Source organism: Arabidopsis lyrata, assembly GCF_000004255.2.
Source record: "Arabidopsis lyrata subsp. lyrata unplaced genomic scaffold ARALYscaffold_3, whole genome shotgun sequence".
NCBI lineage: Eukaryota > Viridiplantae > Streptophyta > Magnoliopsida > Brassicales > Brassicaceae > Arabidopsis > Arabidopsis lyrata.
Window position 1 is genome coordinate 5,843,980 of NW_003302553.1, and position 24,142 is coordinate 5,868,121.

The 24,142-nt window shown below is 39.0% G+C and overlaps 8 protein-coding genes across 12 annotated transcripts; 2 read left to right on the forward strand and 6 right to left on the reverse strand.

Annotated features, from left to right (window-relative positions):
• Positions 1-16: 16 nt before the first annotated feature.
• On the reverse strand, positions 17-2,591 carry LOC9318936 (peroxisomal (S)-2-hydroxy-acid oxidase GLO4). The gene is made up of 12 exons (XM_021030949.1): positions 2,473-2,591; positions 2,038-2,186; positions 1,819-1,943; positions 1,682-1,728; positions 1,518-1,595; positions 1,323-1,447; positions 1,142-1,199; positions 1,007-1,069; positions 839-908; positions 637-737; positions 456-560; positions 17-370 (listed from the first exon to the last, which is right to left on the reverse strand). Exons 2-12 carry the CDS (start codon positions 2,175-2,177, stop codon positions 191-193), a joined length of 1,092 nt encoding a protein of 363 aa, XP_020886608.1. The 5' UTR covers positions 2,178-2,186; positions 2,473-2,591; the 3' UTR covers positions 17-190.
• A 255-nt stretch (positions 2,592-2,846) lies between these two features.
• Positions 2,847-4,129, forward strand: LOC110229868 (alpha-ketoglutarate-dependent dioxygenase AlkB-like; the record flags this gene model as incomplete). Its single annotated transcript, XM_021030936.1, is given in 4 exon segments — positions 2,847-3,041; positions 3,043-3,097; positions 3,189-3,526; positions 3,658-4,129. Coding segments are annotated over 4 exon segments (864 nt in total), but the record flags the coding sequence as incomplete, so codon positions are not given.
• On the reverse strand, positions 4,015-6,519 carry LOC110229874 (peroxisomal (S)-2-hydroxy-acid oxidase GLO3). Of its 3 annotated transcripts, none has more exons than XM_021030950.1 (12): positions 6,416-6,519; positions 6,057-6,205; positions 5,849-5,973; positions 5,717-5,763; positions 5,543-5,620; positions 5,342-5,466; positions 5,185-5,242; positions 5,049-5,111; positions 4,904-4,973; positions 4,713-4,813; positions 4,532-4,636; positions 4,015-4,451 (listed from the first exon to the last, which is right to left on the reverse strand). In XM_021030950.1, exons 2-12 carry the CDS (start codon positions 6,194-6,196, stop codon positions 4,272-4,274), a joined length of 1,092 nt encoding a protein of 363 aa, XP_020886609.1. In that variant the 5' UTR covers positions 6,197-6,205; positions 6,416-6,519; the 3' UTR covers positions 4,015-4,271. The 3 variants fall into 3 exon arrangements, with proteins under 3 accessions (XP_020886609.1, XP_020886610.1, XP_020886611.1); XM_021030951.1 differs by having other exon boundaries at positions 6,057-6,201; positions 6,416-6,505; XM_021030952.1 differs by lacking the exon at positions 6,416-6,519 and having other exon boundaries at positions 5,849-5,990; positions 6,057-6,147.
• A 67-nt stretch (positions 6,520-6,586) lies between these two features.
• Positions 6,587-8,923, forward strand: LOC9321081 (nucleic acid dioxygenase ALKBH1). Its single transcript, XM_021030948.1, has 4 exons — positions 6,587-7,078; positions 7,214-7,906; positions 8,023-8,370; positions 8,448-8,923. Exons 1-4 carry the CDS (start codon positions 6,998-7,000, stop codon positions 8,721-8,723), a joined length of 1,398 nt encoding a protein of 465 aa, XP_020886607.1. The 5' UTR covers positions 6,587-6,997; the 3' UTR covers positions 8,724-8,923.
• Positions 8,924-9,506: 583 nt separating this feature from the next.
• On the reverse strand, positions 9,507-11,857 carry LOC9318937. 2 transcript variants are annotated; one of them, XM_021031511.1, is made up of 5 exons: positions 11,139-11,857; positions 10,794-11,033; positions 10,545-10,712; positions 10,363-10,454; positions 9,507-10,274 (listed from the first exon to the last, which is right to left on the reverse strand). In XM_021031511.1, exons 1-5 carry the CDS (start codon positions 11,553-11,555, stop codon positions 9,671-9,673), a joined length of 1,521 nt encoding a protein of 506 aa, XP_020887170.1. In that variant the 5' UTR covers positions 11,556-11,857; the 3' UTR covers positions 9,507-9,670. The 2 variants fall into 2 exon arrangements, with proteins under 2 accessions (XP_020887170.1, XP_020887169.1); XM_021031510.1 differs by having other exon boundaries at positions 10,794-11,036.
• Positions 11,858-11,998: 141 nt separating this feature from the next.
• Positions 11,999-19,266, reverse strand: LOC9321082. Its single transcript, XM_021031509.1, has 12 exons — positions 18,888-19,266; positions 18,368-18,461; positions 18,103-18,285; positions 17,910-18,009; positions 17,794-17,824; positions 17,306-17,342; positions 17,053-17,205; positions 15,217-16,358; positions 14,080-14,825; positions 12,783-13,983; positions 12,518-12,586; positions 11,999-12,282 (listed from the first exon to the last, which is right to left on the reverse strand). Exons 2-12 carry the CDS (start codon positions 18,424-18,426, stop codon positions 12,233-12,235), a joined length of 3,771 nt encoding a protein of 1,256 aa, XP_020887168.1. The 5' UTR covers positions 18,427-18,461; positions 18,888-19,266; the 3' UTR covers positions 11,999-12,232.
• Positions 19,267-20,798: 1,532 nt separating this feature from the next.
• Positions 20,799-22,678, reverse strand: LOC9321083 (trihelix transcription factor ASIL2). The gene has a single exon (XM_002884971.2). It carries the CDS (start codon positions 22,315-22,317, stop codon positions 20,980-20,982), a length of 1,338 nt encoding a protein of 445 aa, XP_002885017.1. The 5' UTR covers positions 22,318-22,678; the 3' UTR covers positions 20,799-20,979.
• A 343-nt stretch (positions 22,679-23,021) lies between these two features.
• Positions 23,022-23,973, reverse strand: LOC9321084 (dormancy-associated protein homolog 4). 2 transcript variants are annotated; one of them, XM_021032471.1, is made up of 3 exons: positions 23,596-23,973; positions 23,367-23,415; positions 23,022-23,249 (listed from the first exon to the last, which is right to left on the reverse strand). In XM_021032471.1, the coding sequence occupies exons 1-3, from the start codon at positions 23,756-23,758 to the stop codon at positions 23,222-23,224; spliced, it is 240 nt and encodes a 79-aa protein (XP_020888130.1). In that variant the 5' UTR covers positions 23,759-23,973; the 3' UTR covers positions 23,022-23,221. The 2 variants fall into 2 exon arrangements, with proteins under 2 accessions (XP_020888130.1, XP_020888129.1); XM_021032470.1 differs by having other exon boundaries at positions 23,581-23,955.
• Positions 23,974-24,142: the final 169 nt, after the last annotated feature.

A 24,142-nucleotide genomic window follows, 5' to 3' on the forward strand; every position in this document is an offset into this window, starting at 1 on the left:
TCATAGGCTTATTATAAGTTTATAACCAGCAAATCAAGCAGAAAAAAAATACATCGCAAAGTCCAAACGTACTAATCCCTTGTCTTGAAATAGAGCTTTATTATTTATGTGCTGTGACAGTATTTCAGACTCATGTCCAACTGTCTGTTAAAGTCTCTGAGACTAGATCTGTTGGTTTTACTTTTTTGGATCAGAGCATAGAGCGAAGTCTCTCATTCTCTGTCCTAACATGGTTTCTGGTTATGTCATCAATGGTTGGACAACCAGAAAGGGCCATAGTAATCTCTAACTCATTCTTCAGCATCTCAATCACTTTTTTCACTCCATCTTCACCCTTTGCTGCAAGCCCATACACGATTGGCCTCCCTATCTGCATCAGCCAACCAAAAAGTGTCATTACATCATCAACAGAGAGCAACCTGTAAAATGTATGCTAAGTAGCATTCAAAGCTTACAAGAACAGCTTGTGCTCCTAGCGCCAGCGCTTTGAAAACATCTGTTCCTCTTCTTACTCCTCCATCAAGCAAGACCGGAATCCTACCTCTAACAACATGAACAACCTGCAGTTTCAGAAGAAGACCAGTTTGTTCATCAAGAAGAATAAGCTTGTTTTAAAGCAAGCTTTGATGGGTTTACCTCTTCTAATACAGTTATCGTAGCAGGGGAATAGTCGAGCTGGCGAGCCCCGTGGTTAGATACAACTATCCCATCTACACCGGTTTCAACAGCCTTAAGAGCTGCCAACAGCATCAAACAAAGTTTTCTTTTATATGCCTTGGACTTTCGATATAGTATGGTACATGCTATATATTATACTATGAGACATGGATCTTATTACCATCTTCACGTGTGAGTAACCCTTTGACCAGAATTGGCAACTTTGTAATAGATCTTAACCATTCGATGTCCTAAAGTTTTGCAATGCAAAGATTTCAAGGAATGCCTTCACATGGGAACACTGTGTTTAGTATTTAAGGACAAATAAAATCATTCACAAGATTTTTACCTTCCAACTTAACGAAGCATCAAGTGCATTAGAAGCAAAGGCTTCAAGCCCTGAACCTTCATTCTAAAAAAAGGTTATCATGTTAATAACCGGTAAGGTATAACTTGCATGAACCTTAATTTTAGCTCTACTCACAGGTCGGACTTCGGTTGAAACCAAACCTTCAAAGTTCTTCAGCTGCGGGGATATCATTCTACAGAAAAATAGTAGAACATCATTTCAGAAACTACTTGCCATAAGATAAGATTAAGCAATGTAGGGAAACATATTCGTGCAAGATAAAGTTCCAAAATCTAAGAGTAATGGAGAGTGTTACTTGTTCTTTATATCAGCTTCCCTTCTACCAAGTCTAGGAACATCAACAGTCAGAACTATAGCCTTGAATCCAGCTTTCTCAGCCTTTTTCACGATCTGAGCAGTTACATCACGTCTTTTGTACACCTATAAAAGATATTAGAGTGAACTACGAATCGAGCACCAAGGAAACTAAAAATCCAGATTGTGTACTTACATATATTTGAAGAAACCGAACAGCGTTACAACTGGAAGCAACCTCCTCAATAGTGCAAGTAGACATGAATGATACTATCTGAAATCATACAACAAAACACCATAATCATGATCACCTTAAAATCCAAACAATGTAAAATTGCATTCCAATAGACACCTTAGTACCATGATAGTGTTACACGCAGCTGCAGCTTTCGCGGTGGCGATTTCTCCTAACATAGATACAAGACAAATCAAACCAAATTCCAAATCCAGGCCTTGCATACTGTTGACAACTAGTTATGAACATAGACTAAACAGACCTTCAGGATGAGCCAACTTATGCAATGCTGTTGGAGCAATCATGATAGGACTTGAGACTGGGTAACCCAATATGGTTGTGGACATATCTATTTTGCTCACATCAACAAGAACTCGAGGCCTAAGCCTGAACATCAGCAACATATAAACATATTACACGGAAGAATCACGAAGATATTATAGCATCACCCACCAAAAAGAAATTGAAATGAATAAGTTACATGATTCGACGGAAAGCTAGCACATTTTCCTTGAGAGTGTGTTGATCCTCTGCTCCTCCATTGTAGAAATCATAGTACATTTTAGGGAGAGCCTGCTTGGCCAGCTCTTGAAACTCATCTACGTTAACGATTTGATCCATCTAATCTATCTACGATATCACACAAAAGGAAAAGACATTGAGAATCAAATAACAATGCTTTAATAATCAATCATGCAAAGAAACTTACTCCTCTATCAAGATGAAACAGAAATTATAAATCTTTCAACGAGACCTTATCATCAAACTAATAAATGGAGTTAATTCGTCTGTGTTAACTGATTTACTTGAAGTAAGTTCAAATCTTTAAATTACACGGAACAACAAAAACAGAGAGTATATTGACTCAGAACTAAAACCATATGATCTAATGAGATCGTCAAGAAGAAGTACTTACATATCTGAAAGAACCCAGCAAAAGAGTCAGTTTTAAGTCTCTTGTATGATCAAACAAAACTCTTAAACAATTGAATATCGAAAAAGAAAGGACAAAGAAATTAGAGATCTTAAAGATTTTGGAAATGAAGGGAAGAAAGAAACAGTGTCGGAGACCAAGACAGAAAACGACAAAATCCTTCTAATCCTCTACGTCGTCTAGAGTCTTTACCCATATCGTTTAATAAACGTTGACTATTCAACCCAAGTAAAAAAGTCATCGTCAAAGAGCCATTTTTCAACGGGAACTTTTTTACTTCTCTTCGAACAACAATGCTCAGACTCAGAGACCCAAGCGTTTCTTGAAAGTTGCAAATACTTGCCTTACACTGAATTTGTGAGAAGGAGGAGCGTTTAAGTGCTGAGGATCATCATAATACTGCAGGAAACTCTTCAAATGAAAGCAACTCAAGTCCTTTTGATATCTTCCTCAAGAAGAAGGTAGTGGGACTAAAACCCTCCATTCTGGAACTGAACAGAGAAAAGAGAAAACCAGCTAAGGGGTACACTGGAATTGTTATTAGACCTGGAAATAATGGTACTTCTCAAGAACTTCTTGTCAATGTCAATAAATGATCAAGTAAGTACTCTCTCTTACTATTTCTGTGTTTATGTTTCTGATCATATATGCATCCATTTGGGCTTTCTCTGTTTCTAAAAATGCTTGTAGGTCATGATTTGTGAACAAATGTCGTCAGCTTGGTTTGGGTGAAGGAGGCTTCTATCAACCTGGTTATCAAAATGGAGGGTTATTGCATTTGAAAATTATGTGCCTTGGGAAAAACTGGGACTGTGAAACGCGTTGATATGGAGAGACTCGACCAGTTGATGGTTCTGTTCCGCCTCAAATTCCTGTTGAATTCAGTCAGCTTGTTGAGAAAGCGATTAAAGAATCACAGTCCCTAGTTGCTACATATTCAAAGAAGATGAAGGGAGGAGATGAAATACCACTTATGTTGCCTGACATCTGTATTGTTAACTTCTACACATCCACCGGGAGCCTTGGTCTCCATCAGGTTAGTGTTTACCACAAAACGAGTTTTTTTTAATTTCTTTAAGCATAAAAGCAAACCAGTTTTGCAAGAATTGTTATTCATTTGATTTTTGTCTAACAAGTTTCTGCAATACTGAATCCTTCATGGTTCAGGACAAAGGTGAGAGCGAAAATTCCATCCGGAAAGGATTACCTATTGCTTCATTTTCTGTAGGAGATTCAGCCGAGTTCTTGTTTGGTGATCAGAGGAATGTTGACAAAGCAGAAGCTTTCATCTTGGAGTCTGGAGATGTTCTAATATCCGGTGGAAGATCAAGAAGTGTCTTCCATGGCGTCAGATCAATTCGTAAGGATACTGCTCCCAAGGCTCGTGTTCAGAAAACAAGCCTCAGGCCAGGTCGCCTGAATCTGACTTTTAGACAGTACTAGAGATTATGATCAAACTCATGATTGATGCTGCAGCTCCTGCACTTATATTTACTAATTTATGCACTAAACACAGTTTGCAAGTAGGAACAGAACACAACACATCATTTTTTCAAACTAGCATACAGCATATTTATCATAATTACAGACAAAATGATGAATAGTGAGTATAGACTGAATCCAGATTTTTTAATTAAAAGCATACTGGAACAAATAGCATTGATTGAATGCATTGTCTCAATCGCTCGCGTAGTCCTGAGTCTTCTGATATTGCTGCTGCTTGCTACTGTTGTTCAGCTGTCTGATTAAATTTCTGAGACCAGCTCTGTTGGTTTTTTGGATCAGAGCCTAGATTGAAGTCTCTCATTCTCTGTCCTAACATGGTTTCTGGTTATGTCACCAATGGTTGGACAACCAGAAAGAGCCATAGTGATCTCAAACTCATTCTTTAACATATCAATTACTTTTTTCACTCCATCTTCACCCTTAGCTGCAAGCCCATAGACTATAGGCCTTCCTACCTTCATCAGCCAACCAGAAAGTGTCATTACATCAACAGAGCAACCTGAAAATTGTATGCAAAATAGCATTCAAAGCTTACAAGAACAGCTTGTGCTCCAAGCGCCAGCGCTTTGAAAACATCTGTTCCTCGTCTTACTCCTCCATCAAGCAAAACCGGAATCTTACCTCTAACGACACGAACAACCTGCAGTTTCATAAGAAGACCAGTTTGTTCATCAAGAAGAATAAGCTTGTTCTAAAGCAAGCTTCGATGAGTTTACCTCTTCTAAAACAGTTATTGTAGCTGGGGAATAGTTGAGCTGGCGACCCCCATGGTTAGATACAACTATTCCATCTACACCAGCTTCAACAGCCTTAAGAGCTGCCAATAAAAAAGTCTTTTATATGCCTTGGAGTTTCAAGATTGTATGATACAGGCTATATATATCAGAGTACGGGACAAGAATCATACCGTCTTCTCGGGTGAGTATCCCTTTGACCAGGATAGGTAACTCTGTAATAGATCTTAACCATTCAATGTCCTAAAATTTGCAGTGAAAATGTTATAAGGAATTCCCTCACATTGTCATGAAAAACTTTTTGTATAAAGATTTTACCTTCCAACTAAATGAAGCATCAAATGCACGAGAGGTGAAGGCTTGTACCCCTGAACCCTTACTCTGAGAAAAGTTATCACGTCAACAACTGGTAAAGTTTCAGTTTTACATGAATCTTAATTCAAGCTCTACTTACAGGTTGGGCTTCAGTTGAAAATACACCTTTGAAATTCTTCAGCTGCGGGGATATCATTCTATAGAATAAAAATGAAACTTCATTTCACAAACTACATTTTATAAGATAGGGAAGCTTATTCCTGCAAGATAAAGTTCCCAAAAACTCAGAGTGTTACTTGTTCTTTATATCAGCTTCCCTTCGACCAAGTCTAGGAACATCAACAGTCAGAACTATGGCCTTAAATCCAGCTTTCTCTGCTCTTTTCACCACTTGAACAGTTATGTCCCGTCTCTTGTACACCTATAAAAGCGAATTAAGAACCTACTATAATTGCAAGAATAACAAAAGCAGGTATAAGTAAAGATTGTGTACTTACATATATTTGAAGAAACCGAACAGCATTACAACTGGAAGCAATCTCCTCATAACTGCATGAAGACATGTATGATACTATCTGAAATTCACAGAACAATAAGAAAAAAAACTCTATTCATCACCTTAAAACCAAAATAATGCAAAACATGTATTCCACTAAACAACAACTTAGTACCATGATAGTGTTACACACAGCAGCAGCTTTCGCAGTGGCGGTTTCTCCTAACATAAAAGACAAAAAAATCAATCTTCCAAATCCAACAACTGCATGCCGTTAACAGAAGTTATGAAAACAGACTAAACAGACCTTCAGGATGAGCCAACTTATGATTTCCTGTTGGAGCAATCATGATTGGAGCGGAGATAGGGTAACCCAATATTTTGGTAGACATATCTATTTTGCTCACATCAACGAGAACCCGAGGCCTAAACCTGAAAATCAAGAACATCTAAAAAAGGGAGTCACTCACAAGGTTACATACAGTGTGACCCATCCACCAAAAAGGAATAGTTACATGATTCTACGGAAAGCTAGCACATTTTCCTTGAGAGTGTGTTGATCTTCTGCTCCTCCATTGTAGAAATCATAGTACATTTTAGGGAGGGCCTGTTTGGCCAGCTCTTGAAACTCATCCACGTTAACGATTTGATCCATCTAATCTATCTACGATATCACATAAAAGGAAAGAAGTTGAGAATCAAACAACACTAGTAAAGAAGAACCTAAACAGAAATTATCAATCTTTAAGAGGCCTTGATTCGTCTACTTTACTAATTTGCCTGTAGTAGTATGTTCAATCTTTAAATAACAAAATAAATATATTGGCTCTGCGGTCACTAAAAACACTATATATGGATCGTACAAGTTACTCACTTATCTGAAGAATCCAGCAAAAGAAATCCAGAGGCAGAAACAGACCTTCCGAACCAAGAAGTTCAGGCTAACCTTTTCAAGCCCTCTAGTAAATGAAACCGAACAAGATAAGGAAAATCAAACACTTGTCGGGGAAATAATTCTTGATCATGAAATTGTCCGGGCCCGGTCGATGACACAAATACGACAAAATCTACTCTCTAGCTTTTTTTTGTAAAAATACTCTAACTCGCCTAGAGTGTTTGTTTGCCCTCTCGTTACAGAAAAGGATTTCAGCCCATTGGACTTTACTATTTAAATTAATCGGCCCAAAATAATTCAGACACATCTGAATAAGGACTTGTTTGGTTTAGCGGATTACGTCACAATGACATGCCATGCTGAGTCAGCACCGCCAAAGACGGTGCACGGGGACCGGAGGGTTTTACTAACTTGTATGTACACCAAATGGCTCAGAAACCCAAGAGTCTCTCTTGCACAAAAACTGTCTATAAAAGGAAGTGGGCACAATCGTTGACGCTTCAGTTGTATTTTTACTTGCCAAAGTTGCCGTCTTTTTGAAAGAGTTTGCTAGTCAAATCGATGAATCACGGCGAAGCTTGGAGCTCCGGTGGCCGCAGGGGTTCTCGGGGACGTTCTCAGCCATCTGGGCAATGGGTTCCGGTACATTACTTATACTTGATTGTCGTCTCGTATTCTTGTGTTATTCATTTCTGTTTTTGAAATTGGAGTCCTTTGATTAGCCCTTTACTTGTTGCTTACTAATGTTATGGTTGGTATCCTTTGTAATCTATACAGGTTACATTAGATAAGTCTTTGGATGAATCTTCTGGTAATAGAGGTAGAGGATCTCGAGGGAGAGGAGGAAGTAGAACATCATGTTCTCCTAGAAATAGTTATGGGCGTGGCAACGATGAACACAGTCCAGTGCAAGTGTACGTGAAGAAGTCCAATTTGGGATTTGTACAAAAGGGAATTCAACAGAATAGAAAGTCCCAGGAGTATATAATAGGTTCTACTAAGCAGCCTGATGATGGTGTTGCTACTTTGAACTCTTCTGGAGATAACAATAATCTTTCGCAATCATCTACTTCTTCTAGCTCAAAGAGCACACATTTCAGTGGAGGTTCGTTTGTCTCTAGCGAATGTGAGGACAAGGGTCTCAAGGATGGTGCTAAAATGCATTGTGATCTTGTGAATAGGACGAAAGATGTTACGTTGTTTTGCCAGGAGTCTGTGTCTCCTGCAAGTGTTGAGCTTTCTAGTGTTGAGGATCATAAGAGTGCTCAAAAGGCTGATGAGGCAGGGAGCTCTTCAAATGAAAGCAGCACAAGACATTTTGATCTCTTTCTCATGAAGAAGGGGGTAGTACTAAAACCCAGTCTTATGGAAACGAACAGAGTAAAGAAGAAAGCAGCTAAAGGGTACACTGGAATTGTTATTAGACCTGGAATGGTTCTTCTCAAGAACTACTTGTCAATCAATGATCAAGTAACTACTCTCTCTCTCTCTCTCTCTCTCTTTCTCTCCCTATTTCCCTCTTTCTACATGTGTTTGCGTTTATATCTAAACTTATATGTATCATTTGTGCTTGAAATTGTGTGTAGGTAATGATTGTTAACAAATGCCGTCAGCTATGTTTGGGTGAAGGGGGCTTCTATCAACCAGGTTACAGGGATGAAACGAAATTGCATTTGAAAATGATGTGCCTTGGGAAAAACTGGGATCCTGAAACTTCTCGATATGGAGAAATCCGACCGATTGATGGTTCTACTCCGCCAAAAATTCCTGCTGAATTCAATCAGTTTGTTGAGAAAGCAGTTAAAGAATCACAGTCCCTAGCGGCCTCATCAAATTCCAAGGAGACAAAGGGAGAAGATGGAATACCATTTATGTTACCTGACATCTGTATTGTTAACTTCTACACTTCTACAGGGAGACTTGGTCTCCATCAGGTTAGTATTTCAAACATGTTCTTGATATCATGAAGCTCAAAGGTTGCATCCTGAGTTTTCAATCCTTGATGTTTCAGGATAAAGATGAGAGCGAAAATTCCATTCGGAAGGGATTACCTGTTGTTTCATTTTCTATTGGAGATTCAGCCGAGTTCTTGTATGGTGATCAGAGGGATGAAGACAAGGCTGAAACGTTAATCTTGGAGTCTGGAGATGTTCTAATATTCGGTGGAAGATCAAGAAAAGTCTTCCATGGCGTCAGATCAATTCGTAAAGATACTGCCCCCAAGCCTCTTGTTCAGGAAACGAGTCTCCGACCAGGTCGTCTGAATTTGACTTTTAGACAGTATTAGCCCAAAGCTAGCAACTTTGGTTATGTATCTAGCACTGTTTTGAAGTGCCTTAACATGTACAAATTGTAGGCTCTTCACCTGCTTAATTTCTATATCTTTTGGTAATTAGAAGAAAACGAATCTATTCAGAAGAAACTTTTGGACACATTTGTTTTTGTTTCCAGTTATAAGGAAGACTTCCACACACGATCTGTGTTATATTATAACGTCTTTGCAATATGATTGGTTTTTCTCTTTCTTCTCCGGAGTAGCAGCATGGATCCAGTGTCTATCGCTTCTTCTTAATTAGATTGTTATGTTTTGTTTCAAAAAATTACTGTTTCTCAGTTTATTTATCTCTTCTGTCTACCATTCCCTGTAACCCATTCTACCTTTTCAACTTTGTAAGAATTGGAGAAGATTTTGCGATTCTGGTTGAAATTGTACTTGTCTTGTTTTCCTCTCGAGTCTAGTCAGGTTTTTTAAAAGGTGGTGGAAAGATTCATTGTGCCCAAGTGGGTAGAAACTCTAAAAGATGTGATAAATTTTGTCACCTGACATCCATCTTGTAAACTTCTACACATCCATCGGAGAGTTGGTCTATATAGGTTAGTGTTTACGACCACAGCCTCTGGGTTTCATGAAGGTCAATGTAGTTGTTGCCTTGAGTAATATATTTTTATGAAAGGATTTATCATTCCTTCATATATGTGATATTTGCATCATCTTAGGTTGGTTACATGTGTCATTGTCAAACAGGATCTTTGTCAAACATTGAAAACCAGTTTGCAGAACCACAGAAACTAGACTTCATTATGTTTGCATGTCTGATTTCTTTTTGTATTATACACAATAAATTAGCGCACACAATAGTATAGCTTATGTTCTAGTTTGATGTGTAAAATTATTTCATTGTTGCTAGGCAGCTTAGCACACCATATCGGTTGTATGGTCCATCACGAGGTTGCCTATACTCCAATAGCTGATGCAGCTGAATCTACATAAAGTAGCAAGCAAGAGTATATTTTCTTCTTCAATCGTTCTATATTCTCTAACAAAGAATTATCACTAGAGAGATTATCATTTTTAACTTTTTCCAGCCATTCGTTTGCTTGCTTAAGTTGGGATAATGTCTCAGCAATATGATTATCTGGTTCCGCTAGTCGCGCTCCTTTGGTTTTTCCTTTCTTCTCCGGAACACTAGCATGTAATCCAGTATCTAATGCATCTTCCAAGAATTTCAAAAACCAGCTTCTTGTTTCTCGTTTCAAAGTGTTTCTCAGTTCTTTTATCTCTTCTGTGCCATTTCCCTTAACCCATTCTAGCTTTTCGGCTTCTGTTAGAGTTTTTGAAGACTTTGTTGTGGTTCTGCTTGAAGCTAGGCTAGTTTTTTTGCTTAACTTTTCAGGTTCTGTCCATAATGAATGAATATTCACTGGCTGGAATGATTTATCTTTCGATGCTGCAACTGTGACCTGTGCTTGGTCAAGGATACTCTGGAGGGTGAAGAAGTTTCTGAGAGAGGTATTTGGATTCTTTGGTGAAGCATTTGAGCTGAGGTCAGCAAACATACTGCAAAATCATTGTTTCTTTGGTTAAGCAAAAGACAACTTTTCATAGAAAACAATCTTTGAGCAGGTCGGTTTCAAAGGTAACTTGCCTGATGCATTTGATAAGATGTGAAGCAACCAATGCCTCTCTTTGCGCTTCTGTGGCAATTAGAGCAGCTATATTTCTCCTTCTCAGAACTCCCTTTGGATTAAGAGATTATTATCAGTGATAACCTAATAGGGAATGATTCCAAAAACAAAAAGAGAGATACAGAGATCAGATAAAGCGTACTTTACCCAATTTTGATAGACTAGCAGGCAGAGAGCTCCATGATGCATCCTCAGAAGAATTACTCTTTCTGTTTATGTAGTTCACAGTGGAGCTCAAAGAGAGTTTCTTTGACTCTGCCTTTGTTGGAGCTGTCGCAGGCCGAGATTGTGGAGGATTAGCTTGACGTGCCTGTGTACATACAGCCCCGGCTCAGATGGGTAGGGCGGAGGTGCGATGTGACTTATCAGAAGAACACGCACACACACACACCTGATCTTTGTGCTCCCTTTGTTTCCCCTTAGCCAATCCACCAGCTTTCTTAGCAACCATTATCGATCCAGTCTCAGACTCATTGTTGCTACCGCCACTACTCGAGTCTGATCCACTTGCCTTTGAATTTGAAACAATACCCTTCATATATCTTGACGCCACACCTGTCTTCTCTTCCTTGATTACAAAAGGTTGATGTTTTCGTGTATTCTCAACCATTTTTGATCTCGCACCATCTTTCTGCTGAAGAATTTGTATTAGAGAACAGATCTCTTATAAAAGTAAAAGCTCAAAGAATCTGCTTATATTGTATTATATATATATATATATATATATTGTCATCACCTTCTTCTGGTTGTGATTTTCTTCTTGCAGAGGTGTTGTCTCACTAGGTACCAACATTTGCATCAAATCTTTGGGATTTCCTACAAAAGGATGGCGTCCAGAAATCGGTCTAACTCCCACCAATACAGGAACAGGTGTTCCAGCTTCAAGCTTATCAACGTAGAAGAACTGTCCCAATCCCAATTTGTTGTTCAAGATAAGTTCGTTGTCTTCGTTCCTCAACGAGACATATGTGGAGTGAGAAGAATCTGACACTTTGATGAAAAAGCCTTGGTTTGGCCAAAGCTCTGCGCCGGCTAAAGCAGGGACAATGCTGATTACCTGCAACAGAACAGACCTATATTCGCCTCGAACCTTGATGTTGGTGTTCATCGTCTCGAGAAGCTTGATTAACACTCTAGGCGTAAGAGAAGCCATTCTTGGAAACTGAACAGTGTGAGAATGAATTTTACAACAGAGCCAATAAAGAAAGGTGTCTACTTTGATTTTTGGTTGGATTCTTTGTTCCTTGATGGTGGAGCATCTTCGCTATCTTTGCATGTCAGGTAAGTAACATCATCACAGTTCACTTGGCTTTGAAGTCAAGTGATCATGTTACTTAGGGGTAAATGACTAATGTACCCTTAATTGAGTAGAGGCTGGTGAGGTTAGAGGGAGGGTGATTCGGGGATTTCTTACTGGGTTACGTCAACTTCGATCTCACGTCACTTTCCGAGGAAGATGGAGAAAGGTTTTTTGGGAAGGTGAGAGTATAGACCTTCTCTGTCCCACTTTTACGTGTTGATCACAAAATCAAGATGTTTTAAATGAAATGTGTTGTTACTGAAACATTGCCATCCTTTTTTTGTTTGTTTGTAGTGTACTACCAAAATCATATCGATTAAGACATGTTTCAGGTTTGATACAATTTACATTTTACAGTGTAGGCTTCAGAAAGTTAACAAAGAAAGAGAAGAGGGACTATTCTCAATGATACATTGATCGGAAACAAAGAGCACATTAGAATCACCGAACATTTCACTTATATACTCGTGTCTTTTTTACCTTTCATTCGCTTAGATCCTGACCTTCTGTAGTGAATCTTTGGTTTCGAATCATTTCCCTTTGCTACGAAAATTGGAGAGTGAAAAGAATGACCTTGGTGCTGCAGTGAACATGAAGCTTAAGAGTGAGCAAAAAGCATCTAGCAAAAATTCTGATTTGAGTTTAAAATCACAGATTGGTTATATAGGACTGAGTTAGGCTTAAGGTCTCAAGTTTGATAATTTAAAACTATTTTGATTCTATGATGATGATATACATATATTCCTTCAACCTTTAGATTCTATGGAGAGAAAAAAGGATAGGAGTTTTCGAGAGTAGAACACTTGATTGATTACCTTTTACAGAAGTTCCTGACGTCTGATCCTCCTTCAGTTTAAAGCTCAATGGTACGCCAGTGGTTTGGACTGAAATCAGGTACACAATATTAGATCATCCTCCATGACTCAGATCAAGATGAACAAACCAAGTAATATATCTAAGCTGTTGAAAACTCTAGTACTGATGTATTCTAGAGTTAAGGTCACCAACTTTGAATAGATTGTAAGATCTTTAGTTGCTTCTTGTGAATTGAATACTGTTGTATTTGAAATGGATGTTTACCGTGTTGATTGAATAGCTCGCTCTCGTTGAAGCTATCACCAGAGGGGTGGCTCTGCAAGAATCCCATTCGCGACTTTCTCAAGTCTTCTGATGATCGATTTGCAAGATCTCTTCCATCATCAGTATCATCATCCCCTTCAGATGTTGTAGTGGATATCCAGTCAGCCAAACTCTCAGCCGCACGGTTTTTCCTTCCAAAATTTAAAAGCCTTTTCAAACCTTTTGTCACATCCTGTTGTGACTGATTTTGAGATGGATTACCACCAGCAACGCGTTTCTGAGCAGCTCCCCATTTCTTTCTCATTTGAGTTGTATCGTTCTCTGTCTGGTTAAGGGAAGAGAAGTTCCAAAAAGCAGGACTACCCACTGGAGAGTCCACTGAAGCATCAAGTTCAGATGCCTCGTTTGCATATCGATGCTTCACTCGCGTATTCCATGGACCAGTGCTTCCACCGGGTGAGTCCAGGATTGAACCCATGGTTTGATGCCTAGAAGCCATAGCAGCAGGTAATTCAGCATTTAAACCAGGTTCAAGCTGAGAAAAAGATTCACCATTTGCAACCCCAGTACTACCCCATTCTTCAGACTCCTGACTTAGTCTTGGCATCTCAATTTCTGCATCAGTAAAAGCTTCAACTTCCGTGTCATCAAGTACTTCTCCCATCCCCTCTTTCTCCATATCATCTGATCCCTCAGATCCTTCTGAAGCCTTTAGCTGCGCATTATCAGTGCTGATACCAATGTCATGATTGTTAAAATTTCTCCCGCTTTGCTCCTGTTCAAGATACAGAGGTACAGAAACACCATCCTCTGACTTCAATTGAGAAAAGTCTGAAGCCAACTCAGCAGCACCTTTTCTGAAAAATTTCGGCCTTCGCAACTTCTCTTCTTCATTTACAGCTTTGGGGCGGATAGAGCTTCTCACCTGGGTGCGGACACCATTTTTTCCTACTCCCGAGGCTGGTTTCATACCTTCCTTTTTGATCTCGGAGAAGTTAGGGACTGTCTGTGCAAGAAGTTTTTCTGATTGTCCTCTCCGCCTAACAGCACTGGGAGTAGAAACTTTGGCTGCCGAGCGTGACGCTGATGTAGCAGTGGTTCGAGCAGTCAATAAATTGTTTTTATTTTGTTGTAGCTTTTTATTTTGGGTGCTCCTGGAACCATCCTCATCTTCTTCACTCTGAAATGAGCTAATTGGATGCTGTCAAGTCATCACATTGTTAAACTATTAGGAAACCAAGTATAATATTTCACCCACTCAATAGTTTTAGCTACCACAGAAGGAAATGCGCTATACCTGATCCTTTTTTGCACTCAACTTAGAATTGAAGTATACAAGCTTCTCTGCACGTCGGGCATTTGAATCACGTCTCCCTGTAGACTGAGAAAATTTGGATTTCATCTCAGCGTTACTGCGATCAAGTATATCTTGCAGCACCTTCAATTTGGCTTCCTTCTCGGTCCTTCTGCAACTCCAGTCTTCCTTTAGCTTTGCGTCTCTTTTATGCATATATTTCTCATAGAACTTTCCTCTAGAATTATCCGAAAAGCTGATCTCTGGAAAATTTTGCCTCGTGGTATCTCCATATTCATTGTTAACAACCATCTTTGTTGGCGGAGTTTTGAACTTGTCTTCATCGTTTGAGGTTAAAGTTGGCATTGCCAGGGTCTTCTGATCAGAAATTTGAACAGATGATAGATCCTGCGCTACAGGCCTTCTCAGCTGTGAAGTCACAGCCTGTTCACTTGGCTTTCCGGGCTTACCTCTACGGACAGAACTGGTTTGATCCCCTGGCACACGGAGCATATGTTCAGCAAATAGCTTTTCAAGCTCGTTTGCTTTCACTTTCAATTCGTCATTCAGCTCTTGACTTCCCTTAGACGGTCTTGCCCTTTGAACTTGCTCTGTTGGAGACAATTGGTTCAGAGTATCACTTTCAGAGATATCTGAAACACTATTAATGGCTGCAGATGGCTTTGTATTTACAGCAGCAGAACCAATATCAGTTCTTCTACTATGCGGCCTTTTCATCTGTTCAGAGCCTAAAAGAAGATGGTGCAACAAGAAAATAATCAGAAATTTGCTAAATTTTCCCCTTTGTCGAAGTCAAGATATTAAGAAACTATATATCTGGAAAATAAAAGAAGAGAGGTACGTTATCACATTGAGAATTAGTCGTCTCCTATTCTCAGACTCAATTGTTTAATAATAAAAAGAATACTTCTACGGTCATGATCATTTCAAGCATTAGAAGTAGAACACAGGTAAGCAAAGAATAAACTATAGACTTTTAAGCGTACAAATGACTGAGAAAGGGAGTGCATGATGGTCATTTGATGATTCCATTTGCCCGTTGATATTTAATACTGGGTCAAAGACCATGCATATATACGAAAGACCAACACAAGTTTAATATTCTCTTTCATTACTAACCTCCATAAACCGCTGTCTTTCTCTGGCGATCCTCAAGAACTGGTGATTGCCTATCCGAAGGCATTAGTTCTTTCCTAGGAGACTCCGCAGTTCCTCCATTGCTCTGAACACTTGTGATATTAGGTTCAGTACCACCTAACTGCTGTAATGTAGACAATGAATGGCTCTGAGGATCCCTAAACTGTATATGGTTCTGCCTTTTTGATATAAAATCGCTCATTTGGTTGTTCGCATGATCATTTATATTTGCGTTCCCTGCGTAATCTGAAGTGGCTCTGGAATTCTTCTCATGGAATTTATACTTGGAATTCTTCTCCAAATATCCATCCAGAGAATTTCCTTGATGTCTCACTTGATTATTCTTGCTCAATGGCACTTTCAAGTCTACCTCCTTGTCTTTTCGTAAGAATGTAGAACTTGAATTTTGAGACTCTACTTCATCCATTCCCCAGTCACCACCATTGTTGGAAGTACATTCTTCCTCATTCCTAGGAGGATTTGCAGCATGGCTCAATCCATTCTGCTCTTTTTTGTTGTAGCCGACAAATTGTTTCGAGGATGCACCACTTCCATCTTTGGACACTGAAGATGCCGAGGGAGTGCACAGTGGACTATCACCAGTATCATCCTTCCTGTCATTTCCCAAATCAATGCTCATGTCACTAGCACCACTCCATCTTCGTACCACAACCTTTTCCATGCCTGCAGAAGATGATAAATCAGAAGAAAGTCTTTTCAGCTCAGTAGATTTTGCCACAGCTGTTTTCTCTCCAGAGTTCTCTTTCTGCTTGTTTTCAAACATGCTGATCCTCTCCTGCACACTAAGCCGTCTCGTGAGTTGTCTTGGCTGACTCACTAAAGGCTCATTTTGTACCGTACTTTTTTCCTCTTCTTCATCCTTTAATTCTTGTTGACAGTAGTTGGTTCCTGTTGCGCTTTGCTCTTCCATACCAGTTTGATATTCCCTATGTTGTTGGTTTCTGTTTGTCGCCAGGTCTCTAGATGGGTCTTCACTGGGATCATCAATTGACATATCAGATTCCCATGACAAACGTATCGCTTCTTCTTCCTGATTGACCCTCCAAGAGCTCATAAGCTCTGGCCTTTTCTGACAAAGTGTTATAAACTTGGTGCATGCTTCACTGCAATAAACATAACAGACCAAGCATGATCAGAGTACCCATAAATGACAGTTAACTAAGTTGGAAGCCAAAATATTTGTGGAACTCTATGAATTAGAAATGCCTATTCTAAAAAGTGAGATAATTCATCAGGTTGACTATTGGTCACCGAAAAAAATAGATACTGAATTTTGTAGTCCAGTTAGGCGTCCTAGTCATATTATAATCATGTTCATCCACCTAATGGCAGTTTTCAAGTCTCCATCAGACCAAACCTACCTAATTAAGAAGCATGATGGGTTTCTGTTTATGGAAAAGAGCATCAAGGCCTAAACAGGTAAACATAAATCATATGCGGTTAAGGTGATCATACAATAAACAGGTGTTGCAAAAAACCATTTCTTATAATGAAAGTCCAAATTTCCTAAGAAGGGTCACTGGCAGAGGGTGATAAACCTAGAAACCTTGGTTGTATGGTCTACCTAGCAATAGTATGCATACAAGTAAAAGTTTAAAATGTTATAGCTGCAACTATGAAAGCTAGAACTCAAAATACAGCACCCACCACCTTCTCGGTTTAAACCCAGATATATTAGACTAGGCAATAATTGAAGATGTCTTGTCTCCTTGTGTGTAAAAAGGGATCCAAATGATTTCTGACAAAAAGGCATACTTACTTCAAGCGATAGGGAGTAAGGGATATCTTAATACTTACTTCAAGCGATTGGCCCCAAATCGATCAGCAAACTGACTAAGTTCGGAGACAGTGATAGGGTTGAATCCAGCAGCCGAAGCACGATTACAGGCAGTTGCTAAGTCCTGTCTAACTGCTGCTAGCCGTAAATCAATAGCTTTCAGTAACTCCTTTCTGGAAATGCACAAAAACGGGAAAGATTCAGCATTACACATTTTGAGAGTGTATAGGACTATTTAAAATCAAGAAACTTTGCAAGATTAAGAGACTTTACTTTGTCACATCAGCAGCTGGTGTAGTTTCTGTGCCATCTGAACCAAGAAAGGTTTAGCTAGATTAAAGCAAGAAAGAAACGACTAAAATGTGATTAATTATATCTGATGGACCTTTGTAGATAGAAAACAATAAAATTTCGTCAGATTAATGTCACTCTGCCATTCATAAGCTGCCCTGAAGATGCTTTTCTCATATTTGGCAGTAAGATTTCTAGTGGTAGCTCGTTGATTTTGGAGGAGTATATCTTGTACACTTAGCCAGTGTAAGAGTCTAATCAGGAGGTGCAAAAATGATAGTCTATATACTATATACAACATACTTTTCTAGCGTCCATGAGTGACTAACCAGCATCATAATTCACTTCACAAATTTTGTTCATTAATTGTCAGTGTAACAAACTACTTAGAGCCAATGCACAATTTCTCATGGACGGTATATGTAACAGAATATACAACTAACTAGAAGACAAGTTAACCATATGCATACCTTTTGCACTAGATCGCTGATCACCAGTCCCCTAAAGAAAGGTATTACCAAAATCAATAAAAGCATTCCAATTGACACAGGATTTGCTTTACTTGGACTTAAAAGAGGTGAAGTACCTCGCCATATATTTTCCGGGCAGCCTCCAACTGAGACATTTCCACGTCCAAAGCACTAACCAATTCCAGAACCTCTGGGGTACTAACAAAGCGTACAAACCTAGAGACCAGCATGCACAAGAGAAATTAGAGTGTTTACCATGACCTATTCTTCACAAGACTCAAACATCCCTTGTTCAAGATAAAATGTAACCTTTCAAGGGTCCCTTTCGTAAACCAGGTCCCAGCATTTCTGTTACTTTCAACTTCTAGCCTGATAGACTGAACTTCCCGGGCAACCTGTTCTTCTGCAACTTTCAAATGAGCAACAAATGGTTTCACCAGTCCAGAAGCTAGTTTCTCAGTACTCCCCGCAGTAGAGACAAACAATTCACATCTGCCAGAAAGAAAAAAACATGAAGAGTATCTAAAAAACCAACTAACACCAAAAAGAAGAATTCAATCTCTGATATTAATACCTTGACCGCTTTGGGGAGAGTTGGAAGACAGCATAGTCAAGAGGTATAGCTGGTCTCATCTTCTCCCCTTTGCACAAAATCTTTAGTCTCCCCCCTTCACATACCCAAAGACAGCATTAAAAGCAACAAAGTTCAGCTCTAACCGAAAATGCTAGAGGAATTTGAAGCGTCCAAGAGAAAATCAAAGAGAAACGTGACTAAACAATAGAAGTATCATCAGTAAAATACATAAAAGCAATGTCCATACTTGTAGACAATTTAACCTCAACCAAAGCAACACACAATAATATAATCCACAAAAGTTCACAACTCACAGAATCAAGCGCATTGCTAGATCTGATTCCGATCATGGAAATTTGAAAACCCAATCAATAAGAAAACTGATTCACGCCCAATAAAGACGAATCCTCGAAGACCCATGATTCGAATTCAAATTCACGGCAAAGTAAAATCCCACATCCAATAAGGAAAGAATACGCCATTGTAATTCAAGTAAAGTCCTGCTCGGATCAGACCTTACCTGAGGATAGAAACAAATGAGATCTTCGTCTGTTTCCGATGAATCAGTCTCTTTCAGATTCACATTCGAATAGTAACTATCATTGTCGAGTCTCTTTCTCTGCTTTCTATACTCAGCATCCTCTTCTTAAAGCCCTAACAATGGAGATTGTTTCTTCTGTTTTTGGCTTCACTCAAAACTCTCAAGTCAACTTCGTATTTAATTCACTTCCGCTGATGGATTCAATTTCTCTCCCATCATTCTGTGTCTCCTTCCTTCCGCCGTAATCTATCTTTGTCAAAAACTACTTTAGAGAGAGAAAGTGAAATCAAGAGAGAGAGAGAGAGAGAGAAAACGTTCTTCAGACAAAAATCACCATTTTTGTTGACGTGAAGTAGCGTATACGTGAGCAAAAAAAAAAAAAAAAAAGTAATAGAGCGTAAAATTTGAAATTTTAAATTAAACAAAAATAAAAGAAAGTCGGCAGTAATTAAGAAATTCCGGAAATAGGTCTCGCCTAGTCCCAAAGAATTTCTTTTGTTACCCATAATACCCTTCATCCTTTTCTGAAGTATATATAATTTATTGCAAGCAAAGGGGTAAATTAGTCTCTTACTCACAGATGGGCCAAGGAACAAATGGGTATATTGGTACTTTGGCTTTCAGATCCAAATATTTAACGTTAAGAGTAACAACGATTCGCGATTTCAAAGAGTAAAATCTGCGTGTGTATATATATATTAAATAAATATACTGATAATAGATGTTGACAAAAAGAAGTATATAAATTACTTATTCCACTCTACTGAAAATTAATATATTAACACCAACCATTTTTATTCCAACTTTTGGAGACACTTTAAATCAAATGATGGACCCCCTGAAAAAGGCTGGAAAAATATCTAATTATAGGATATCACTCTTTATTCTTCTTTAATTTATATGGAGAATTGACCCTAACTAAATAATCCCAAATAATAATAATGGAGAAATGGCTTTAAAATTTAAATCCTACCCATTCTTTCTTTTCTTTTTGGTATCTTTCTCTTGCCCACTTTAAATATAAGAATATTCATTTGTAACATTAATATTTTACTACTTTTTTATTGGTAGAATATTTTACTATTTCTTTAGTAATCACTACTTTTGTTACTAGATTTTGAACTTTACTAAGAAAAAATCTCGATTGCTAATCCTAGTGATAATTACCAATATAATCAGTAGACAATAGGAGTATATAATCTAGGGGACTAAAAACACGTGGACACCCTTAATTCGTTATTTGTTGAGTAGTGAACTTTGGAATCAAACTCTTTTCTACATTAGAAAAAAAAAATTCAGAAGATTTCAAGATGCTTCGATTTTTACGTTTTCATTATTGAATTCGTTAAAAATAGTGCAAGTTAGAATGATATTTGCGGTGGGACTAGGAAGATGGTATTGTACTCAAATATATCATGATTCACCTTGCGATACATGAATAGAGTATTTAACTATAGAGCTTAGTGCGGAAGGTAAAATTGTGAGAAACAAATATGTGTAATGAATTTGAATTGATTACCATTTTGTATAGTATCTAAAATGCCAAAAGGCAAACATCATAGAAAAAGAAATAAACAGACAAACGAAAAGGTTTCTTGCCTAACATTCTACTTTTATAGCAGATCATTGGTGGTTTGATGATGCTTCAGACACAAGAAACTCGTTAAAATGTTTTTAGGTACCCATGCAAATCTTCAATGTCATAATAACCAAACATAGCTTTAATTATATTTTAGTTTGGTGCTAAGATACAAAGGTAAATGAGTTGTTTAATAGATCAAGAATGTCTATGCCATGTTCTAACCTAACCAGTGTCAGCTCACAGAAACACAATCCAACTTTAAAACCTGCACAAGAGAGTCCTCATTCAATATGGAGGAGTCTGAAGAAAGTTATGCAGGATGATCTCATGCATTCTAGTGAAGTTAAATCTGTTCCATATGACAAAAGTTAACAAAGATATGCAAAATATTAATACACGCATGAAGCCTAGATAAGTTTCGGTTCTCTCTTTCAACAATTCAAGACTCAAATCTAAAATATATCAATTACGACCCTGCATCACTAAACTCTAGTTATTACCCAAATCGTTGTTGTTGTTGACAATCACATTGATGTTGTTCTTGCGGCTGTGATGATCATTACTGGTGTTTCCCATTCTCCTCCCATGTTGCTGCTTAAGCTGTGATATCTCCAATTGGGTCTTAACAAAGAACTGCATTCTCTGCATCTCCAGCTCCTTCAAGAACTTCATCCTCTCTTTCTCCATCTCAACCACCTGTTGCAGTTTCGCATTCTCTGTTTGCTCATAAGCTTCACCAAATCTCATGATTGCCCGAGTTAACTCCCTCCATTTATTTCCCACTCCATCACCATCTTGCTTCTTCTTCTCCTCTGTCTTCAACCTCTTCGACAGAGGAGGAGGAGGTAAACTGTCACCGGAATCATCTGACATTGCTGCTTCAGATTCCGAGTCTGAATCAGAGGCGTTCCTCTTCCTGAAACGCCAGCGTTTCGACTCACTACACTTTTTCACCATCATCCCTTGCTGCTGTTGCTGTGGCAGCGTCCTACCTTGCTGTGGCAGCGTCCTACCTTGCTGTCCAAACGGAGTTGAACGGCTACTCATCGGAATTCCCATAGGTACATTGACAGATCCTCCTCCGCCTCCTCCACCACTGCCACCGAACGAAGCAGCTGAGACCCTAGCCGTAGCTCCAATTAGACGGTCAATATTATTGAAAGGCGGTGTTGCAGCCTTAGCTTGCTGGTGGTACAGATTCGAACGATTTCCCATGGGAATACCCATAGGAATCTTATGCAATCCTCCTACAGGACCTCCACCACTGCTGATTCCAGGAGTTGCCGTCGGGATCTTGGCCGTTGATCCAATCAGACGGTCAAGTTTGTCGAAGAACACCCATCTGCTACGGCCACCACCGGTAGCGATTCTCACCTTCTCCTGTTTATACTTCTTTTTCACCGTATCGATCCTATTCTTACACTGTATATCAGTTTTGGGGATTTTACCATAATCCTCTCTGCTGCTCACGATCTCAGCCACCTCTTTCCAGTGCTTCTGCTTCAGATTCCCTCTGCTAAGCTCCAAGTATCTCTCACCCCACGCATCAATCAACACAGCCGTAGCCCCTTCGCTCCAACAATCCTCCCTCCCGCCGCCACCGGTTGGTCTCCCACTGCTGCTATTCCCTCCACCGCTGGCGTGAATCGGAAGCAGCGCCAGAGCCAACGCATCGGGATCCTTCTGCGACGAAGTAGCCGGAGGAGTCAGAGGATAAGAAGGCGGACCTGCCGAAGCCACCGTAACCGTGATTCGTCCCGCCGGCGGCGAAGAAGACGGATCAGGTGAATCGGAGCCCTGAGATCGGATGTCTTCGTCGTCCTCCATGGAATTCGATATCGCCGGATCTGAGTCAGAAGCTCGTGAAAGAGGAGATAGGGTTAGGGTTTGGGTTAATATTCTGTTCGGGAGGGGGGTAAACGGGAAGGAGACGGCGTCGGTGAGTAGGAGGGACACGTGGAAGAACGTGAGAAGATACGGGGAGTTGACGTGGAACGACGTGATTGGTAGGTCAGAGGTAAGATTCCGTCACCGGTAAAGTTGCCGGCTCGGTTTAGGGGTAAAAGATGGGTTTGTATCGTAATTTCCGCATTTCTTCGTAATCCGACGAGGATGTATATTGACAGAAAAGCCCATCTAGTTTTTCTATAATTACCGGAAGTATCCCCGTGAACCATTTTCCCGGTGATGTACCGAAATTACCCTTAGCCTAACCGTCAGTTTCAATATCGGTCCGTCGATAGTTTCCAGTTGTCTCTTCCTTCGTTGGTTGCTTATTGCTTTTTTTTTTTTTGGTCGTGGGGTTGCCTATATTGCTTCATTCGCTAAATCGATTCGAATTAGTCTCTTTTAACCTTTTTTCTTATTATTAAAATAAGAACGGTGACGTGGATTTGGGCTATTAACTGGTTATTATTGGGCTTTCCAATTGATGTAACGAAAGTGATATGTTACGTTATCATGTTATCACATCATTTTTTTCTTTTCACCATTGTCAAAGACTCAAAGTATACGACTTTTAAGTTTTAACATTCCAGAAATTCTAATTATACTTATATTATCTTCGTAAATGGTGAAACAAACAAATCAAACCAAAAGAAAACTAATATTTCTCAAATCTCAAAACACCAAAAGCGACGATTATGTACACAGCAAATATATATATATATACAAAGAAAAGTAGTTTGGGATACTTCTTCTCGTAGAATACTGAATACCTTCTAATATTTTTTCAACGGTCCAATGCGTTTAGCACAATCCTGCAGTATTTACCGGACGTTAATCAGATATGGTACTAATGAGTAATGAAAGCGATAATGCGTTAGATGAAATGAAATATAGTTTTGACGAAAGAGAAAAAGAGAGGGAGATCAAACCAATCGCAAGCATTGAGACTTGTAGCATGCGTTTCACTTGGTGTTCCAGCTGCATCATACGTACAAATAATTAATTTACAAATCCATAACATTCAACTATGTATGCATATATATTCTTTTACATCAATAGGGTTTTGATTGCTCATAGTCATATATAACACAAAGCATAGAAGATAGACAAATGATCAAAAAAGGGTAAAAAGAAGTAACATACGGGTCAAAGGGGAACCTGGGTTGCTTGACCTGTCAGGAGAATCTGGGACACGTCTCAGATTCACCATCAACTTCCGGTTGCCATTTTCACCGGATATGTGGTTTCTCAACTTCCCGAGACCATTTTCCGGCGTTGGACCGGCCAAAGTTTCATCCCACAACTTGTGTAAAAAACCCATATCTCTGATCGAATTTTGAGAAGGGTTTTTTTTGTTAATTGTCTCTAATGTGTTTTGAATAGAGTTTTTTTTTTTTGTTAAATCTTCTTTATGCAAGAATAATGGTTTTATATAAGGAACAAGAAAGCGAGGCGTTGAATATCTTTGGTTAGACTAATTATATACACTTCACCTATAATTTAACCTTCCAAAATTAAGGAGATTTAATCAAGGATGATGATATAATTAACAGATGATAAATCTAGCCGATAAGAAGATAGCTTAGACAAATAATTTATAGAAATGTGACATGTTTTGCTTATTTTACATGATAGTTTGATGCTGTCAAAAGAAAAGAAGAAATCTCTAACTAGTTTGACGCAATCAATTTGATACATGTGATGG